We start from the raw sequence: 7,090 nt of genomic DNA on the forward strand, positions 1-7,090 counted from the left end.
AACTATGGCAGCATCCCCAGGAGAAAATCCAGGAAGGAGATGTTTACTTTAACTGCAGAGTGTGCTAGAAAAAAATAAGTCCTCGACTTACGACTGTTTGTTTAGTGACCGTTCGAAGTTACGACATCACTGAAAAAAGTGACTTCGGGTTGTTTTTCCCTCCTGCAACCATGGCAGCATCCCCTGGCCACATGTTGAAAGTTCAGAGGCTTGGCAACTGGTTCATATTTATGACCGTTGCAGTGTCCCGGGGTTACGTGATGATGAGCAGAGTCAATGGAGAAGCCAGAAACTATTAATTTAACAACTGCGGGGATTCACTGAACAATTGTGGCAAGAGAGGTGGTAAAAAGAGGCCAAGCTCACTTAACAACTGTCTCGTTTAGCGACAGAAATTTTGGTTGTAAGTCAAGGACTACTTGTCATTGTACAAGACAGAAGACACTTACATGTACCCTATCTGTCTCCAGCCAGATCAATAAGAGAAGGCACCGCATTTTAAAAGGCAAAGAAAAAAAAATTCTATTTGAAAGCATCATCTTGGGAAAAAATAAAATCCTGGCTGGAAGAGATCACTGCACTTCAAATAGAACCAAAACCAGAATTATTTCCATTAGGAATAATAAAGGGTAACTATGAGAAAAGTATCAAATCCCTAATTCTACACATAATTACGGCAGCGAGAATCTCATTTGCACAGAATTGGAAAAATAAACACATACCAACGGAGGAAAATGTAATAAAAATATATATTGGAATGTGCTGAAATAGACAGGCTGACGAAAGAGCTAAAAGATAAAGAGGAATTACTTCATATGGGGCAAGGTATAATTGGCTAGAGGAAAGGGGGAAAGAAATAGGAAAGCAATAAAGAGAAGACGAAAGATCAAGAAACTATAAAACAAATACAAAAATGGAGAAGGAATAAGAGGTGATAGTACAAAATAGACTGTAGACAAAAATAGTAGGAAATAAGAGACATAAGATGACTTAAATGTATATAAAGGTTGTTATATATGGAACTGATAGAAAAGATATATGAAACAAAATATATGTGTGTGTGTATAAGAATTACATGTACAAAGGAAACACAAGGGATGTGTAAAAGAAGTATAAAGTGTTGCAAATATGTTGTGTTTGAATAAACAAAATAAAAAAAGAAAGAAAGCACCATCTTATTTTAAAGATTTTTTTAAAAAAGAGAGAAACTTAGATTTAAAACCACTTTCTTTTTGAATAAATGGACAGGGAAGATTTTTTAAAATGCAAGTTAATTTTCAGGCCTTACAACAGTCTCAGACAAGAAGATTTTGGCGGGTGGGAAATGGGTGCAAAGGAGAAGAATTTGACTGGTTTTCCAAAATTAAAAAAATGAATGATAATTCTTGATGATTCTCTGCTTCTGGCCCTTTAAAAGAGCGAAGTCAAATAGAGATAGTCCTCGGCTTACGACTATAATTGAGCCCCAAATTTCTGCCACTAAGGGAGATGGTTGTGAAACTTTGCCCCGTTTTACGACTTTTCTCATTGTTAAGTGAATCACTGCGGTTGAAGTGAATAACACAGTGATTATGTAAATCTGCCTTCTCCCTCCACTTGGCTGGTCAGGAGGTCGCAAAAGGGATCACTGACACCCCCCCAGGACACCGCAACTGTCGTAAATATGAATCAGCTGGCAAGCGTTTGAATTTTGAACAGCTGATCATGGGGATGTGGCAAAGGTCGTAACTGTGAAAAGCCGTCATAAGTCAGGTTTTTTAGTGCTGCCGTAACTGATGACATACGTTATTTCAGCTTTAGTCCTCAAGTTACAACTGTTTGAAGTCAGAACAGAAGCGAAAAAAGCAACTAAGTACCAGTCCTCACACTTACGACCATATTCAGTATCTCCCCCACAGTCACATGATCAAATTTTGAGCCCTTGGCAATTGGCATGCATTTACAACGGTTGCAACATCCCGCCACTGTATGATGCCCACGTGTGGCTTCCCAGCCGGTTCTTGACAAACAACGTCAGGTTCACTTAATGACTGCATGATTCACTTAACGACCACAGTGATACATTTAACAGCTGTGGCCAAAAACGTCGTAAAATGTGATGCGACTACCTGCCTTGCTCAGTGATGGAAATTTGAAGATTCGCTTAATGACCACGTAATTCACTTAACAGCTGCAGTGATTTTGCTTCGCTGCAGGTTGTAAAATCGAGCAGGACTTGACCTTTCTGGCCACTGTTGTTAAGGGGGTCACCGCAGTGGATAAGTTAGTGACCCTCACTGAACGACCATCTTGCTTAGCGGCAGAAATCCCAGACCCAATTTCGGTCGTAAGTCGAGGACCGAAAGCAGGGGAAATTTAGATTCCTGCTCCCATCGACGCCAATGGACAAAGCCTTCCTTCTTCCTTGGCTTTAATTCTGTAGCGCCGCAAAATAAAGCATGAGAAAAAGCATCACTCCAAAAGTGGCCAGGCGTTTCAGGCTCCTCCAACCCCCCCAATCTCTGGGGAGGACTGTCACCCCCGTTCCCATGATCTCATTCCTCCCAAAACAGCCAGCCCCAAAATAAACACAGGCCACAAAATAGATAAAATTGCCTCTGACCGTACGCAGAATGCCCCTTCCCCACAACCCTGGGATTAAAAAAAATTCCAAAATTCCATTTATTTATTTTTTCCTGGCTGGCATTTAATGTTTGCTGGCAGCTTTTTTCTTGGCAATTTTTTGTTTTGTTTTGCTGAAGGCTGGCATATAAAAGGTTCAAATGCCCCCTCCCTGCCCACCCGCCCCTCGTTATCCACCTTGCAAGAGGCTGGCCAGGTTGCAATGCTGGTTTTAAAGCTGGAATCCAGGATTCGGCCGTGGGTAGCTTTGTCCCTCTGCATTTCTGCCAAGGTCCATGGAGCCCCCTGGGGGGGGGGAAGACTTCACGCTCACCCAGCCCCCCCCCCCGTTCGTTCTGCCAGAATTCAGACGGGCATCCAGCTCCTATCTCCAGGGCCTTGATGGGGGCAGACAGAGGGACCCCTAGTCCCTCCCCATCACTCGAAAAGGAACATACTCGAAGTCCTGTAGAGGCAATGGGGCAGCCCCAGCTGATAACTGCTGCCCCCTTGCAGGGAAAAGGAACTCCCCGGCCAGATTTCCTGCTCCCCTGGCAGCTGCACGAAGGACGGGGGCTGGATGGCAGCCGCAGGATTGGCAGCGGTGGGCGAGGAGGTCAGAAGGTGTTCCAAAGGGGGCTCGTTGCCACAGAAATTCAGGGCTTGCAGGCGGCACTGGTAGCCCCCACTCCGAGACTCCGGGTTGGAGTAGCCGAAGACGGGCAGGACCGAAGCTTTGGTGTAACCTTCGTGGCCGTCGATGGTGGGCGATGGATGCGGCCGGTGGCCGGGCTGGGCTGCTTTGCCGTTCCCCAAAAGAGCCGGGAAGTGGGGTGCCAGCTGGCCAAACACTTGGGGCGCCCCCTTGCCTTCCTGCCCAGGCTTCCCCTGGGAAGAGCAGGGGCCATTCTGCAGGCTTCCATTGATCTCCGGGCTGGGTCGGGAGGGCAGCCTCTCCGCCAGGGGGACCAGTGGGGTAACCTCGAGGTCATCCAGAAGGGCCCCTTTCACCTGGTAATTACTTCTCGGGGAGCAGAATCCCGATGGTTGGCTGTAGAGGCCAGCTTTGGGGCCCAGATGGAAACACGCCGTCTTGGAGGGGTTGAGCTTGGCACAAGGCTGGCCCCGAGGGCTGAGGGGCTCCGGGCAAGGCAGGGCTGGATCCTCACCCTCTTGCCCACCCATAAATAGATTCAGGGGCAAGACCCCCTCAGGCCTTGCCACTGCCCGGCTGGAACTTTGGCCCTGCCCGGTGGCATCTGCTCTCGGTGTGCCGTCTTCCATCTTGATCACCTTCCCGGGCAACCCCACGCCAGTCGGCTGGCCCCTGCCACTCCGGGGCCCCTTCTTGGCCCCTGGGCCGCCCCCCGCAGCCCTGGAGGGACGCCTCTTGCGGGTGAAACGCTGCCGTCGCCGTAGGAAGGAGCCGTTGTGGAACATGTCGTGGCACTCGGGGTCCAGCATCCAAAAACTCCCCTTGCCCGGTTTCTGGTCGTCCCGGGGCACTTTGACGAAGCAGTCGTTGAGCGAGAGGTTGTGGCGGATGGAATTCTGCCAGCCTTGTTTATTGTCTCGGTAGTAGGCGAAGCGGGAGGTGATGAAGCGGTAGATGCCACTCAAGGTGAGCCGCTGCTCCGGGCTGCCCTGGAGGGCCATGGCGATCAGGGCGATGTAGCTGTAGGGGGGCTTGGCGCCCACGCAGGATTCCAAGCCGTAGGCTGGGGCTCCCGCCGCGCCCGCTTCGCCCACGCGGGACAGTGCCGGCCGCCGAGGGCCCGCGAAGTCCAGCTGCATCGTCCTGTCGCTGCCCGGACGGTGCCTTCGGCGGGTTTAAATCGCGCTGCGGTCCGGCCTCTGGGCTGAGCCGGGGGAAGGCGCTGGACGGCCCCACCTCCGCCCGCGGGTGGGTAAAGCCCCGACAGACGCGGGGCCGGGTTTCAGAGCCCACGGGGCTGGACGGGCGGCTGGAGAAGGGTCATTTTGGGAGCGAGACGCTCCCCCTCCGCAGCCCTTCCCAGGCGGAGGGAGAAAAAACTGGAGGATGGGGGGGGGAACCCACACAGGACGCGGGATACTGGTTTCCCAAATCCAGCGAGGTTGTAGAAAGAGGTCAATGGACAGACAGACAGACAGCAAGAAAGAAGGGAAAAAAAGAAGGAAGGAAGGAAGGAAGGAAGGAAGGAAGGAAGGAAGGAAGGAAGGAAGGAAGGAAGGAAGGAAGGAAGGACATACACCAGTCCACAATCGGACCTGGACGCAGGCGTTTGGGGCTAGTTCCCCAGAGCCCACGCAGTCACCCAAACTAACCAACCAACCGACCAACTCCGAGTTGAGCAAGAAGAGTAAATGGAAGGGTTACAAGCCAGTTGCTAGTGTCCGAAAATCAAGCGAGGTGTTTAAAACACGCACTCGCCTGCAGGGACACCCGTGGGTGCTTTATCACTGGAAGCTTTCAAGAAGAGACTGGACAGCCATCTGTCAGAAATAATATAAATTCTCCTGCTTGGGGGGGGGAGGAGGTTGGACTAGATGACCTACAAGGTCCCTTTCAACTCCGTTATTCTCTTCTCTTCTCTTCCCTATTCTACTCTTCTCTTATTCCTATTCCTATTCTATTCTATTATCTATTCTACTCTATTCTTCCGTTCTTATTTCTATTCTATTCTTTCATTCTTATTTCTATTCTATTCTTTCATTCTTATTTCTATTCCATTCCATTCCATTATCTATTCTATTATATTCTATTCTTTCATTCTTATTTTTATTCTTTTGCTATTATTTCTATTCTATTCTATTATCTATTCTATTCTACTCGATTCTCTATTCTATTCTATTCTATTCTATTCTATTATCTATTCTATTCTACTTGATTCTCTATTCTATTCTATTCTATTATCTATTCTATTCTACTCGATTCTCTATTCTATTCTATTCCATTCTATTCTATTTTCTATCTATATAATAGCAACCCATCTTATAACCAACTCTACGCAGCTCCCAGATCAAAAGTAAAATGATAAAAAGCATGATAAAACTATAAGACAGCCATAAATATATTAAAAGCAATACATATATTAAAAATAATTTAAAAGGTGGCCTCTGTAACAGGCCCTTTCCTGCATATGGACCTGAATTGTCCTTTGCCAGCAAGGCAAGAAAAGAAAAAAAAAAAACCTCAAACCCTCAAGAAGTTGAAATCATCAGAAAGAAGAAGGAAAAGATCCTGGAGAAAAATAGTCACGGCTTCCCTCTACTGGAAGATGCCATAAATAAGCTTAAGTCCAAAATTTAGATGGCTAGCTTGCCTCTATCATCCATCTTGTTAGATCGGGTAATGGATAGGCACAGACAGGCTTAACGTTAACAACAGCTCTTTATTAAAGTACAAGTGAGAACCATCCAGCGACGGTTGAGTCTGACTGCAGCCCTTTTATAGGGAGCTGTCAGACCTTTCGACCAATAGGATTAAACCTCCATTCCCGCCGGAACAGAGGACCTTGGTGGAAACCACTGTAGTTAGAACAAGTATCTAACACATCTGTCTGCCTGTCTATCTATCTATTACTTCCTCTATTTCAAAGTATCATGATCTATATGATATATCATTTATCTTTTATCTATCAATCAATCTACTATCAATCTCTCATCTCTCTCATTTATCTATATCTATCTTGTCTATCTCATCTATTTATCTCTCATCTATCTAGCTCTCATTTATCTATCTATCTATCATCTCTACCTCTCATCTCTGACCTCTCTCATCTATCTCTTCTCATCTATCATCTATCTATCTATCTATCTATCTATCTATCTATCTATCTATCTATCTATCTATCTATCATCTGTCTATCTATCTATCTATCTATCTATCTTATTCTCTCATCTATCTCCTCTCATCTATCATCTACCTCTCATATCTCAATCTATATATAGATATATATTTATACTGTATCTTATCTATCTCGCTCATCTCTATCTCTATATTTATCTCTATATCTCCCTATATCTCTCTATCTCTCTGCCTATCTACCTACTATCCATCATATCTCATCTATCTATATTTCTATATCTATCTATCTATCTTATTCTCTCATCTATCTCCTCTCATCTATCATCTACCTCTCATATCTCAATCTATATATAAAGATATATATTTATACTGTATCTTATCTATCTCGCTCATCTCTATCTCTATATTTATCTCTATATCTCCCTATATCTATCTCTCTGCCTATCTACCTACTATCCATCTATCATATCTCATCTATCTATATTTCTATATCTATCTATCTATCTATCTATCTATCTATCTATCTATCTATCTATCATCTATCTATCTATCTATCTATCTATCTATCTATCTATCTATCTATCTATCTATCTAATCTATCATCTATCTATCAAAATCATGTGAAGTATTAGTATAATTTTTATTGAACATTTTCAAGTTTAAAAACACAAGTGAAAAAGAAAAAATGAAAAAGGGAAA

At 45.2% G+C, this 7,090-nt stretch overlaps 1 protein-coding gene across 1 annotated transcript; it reads right to left on the reverse strand.

Annotated features, from left to right (window-relative positions):
• Nucleotides 1-2,814: 2,814 nt before the first annotated feature.
• On the reverse strand, nucleotides 2,815-4,399 carry FOXS1 (forkhead box S1). Its single transcript, XM_081949443.1, has one exon. The coding sequence runs from the start codon at nucleotides 4,393-4,395 to the stop codon at nucleotides 3,040-3,042; it is 1,356 nt and encodes a 451-aa protein (XP_081805569.1). The 5' UTR covers nucleotides 4,396-4,399; the 3' UTR covers nucleotides 2,815-3,039.
• Between the last annotated feature and the right edge of the window lie 2,691 nt (nucleotides 4,400-7,090).

This window comes from Natrix helvetica, assembly GCF_964273705.1.
Source record: "Natrix helvetica genome assembly, chromosome: 3".
Lineage (NCBI taxonomy): Eukaryota > Metazoa > Chordata > Lepidosauria > Squamata > Natricidae > Natrix > Natrix helvetica.

Coding starts and splice junctions, on each gene's coding strand:
- FOXS1 (XM_081949443.1), bottom strand. CDS start 4,395: ATGCAGCTGGACTTCGCGGGCCCTCGGCGGCCGGCACTGTCCCGCGTG.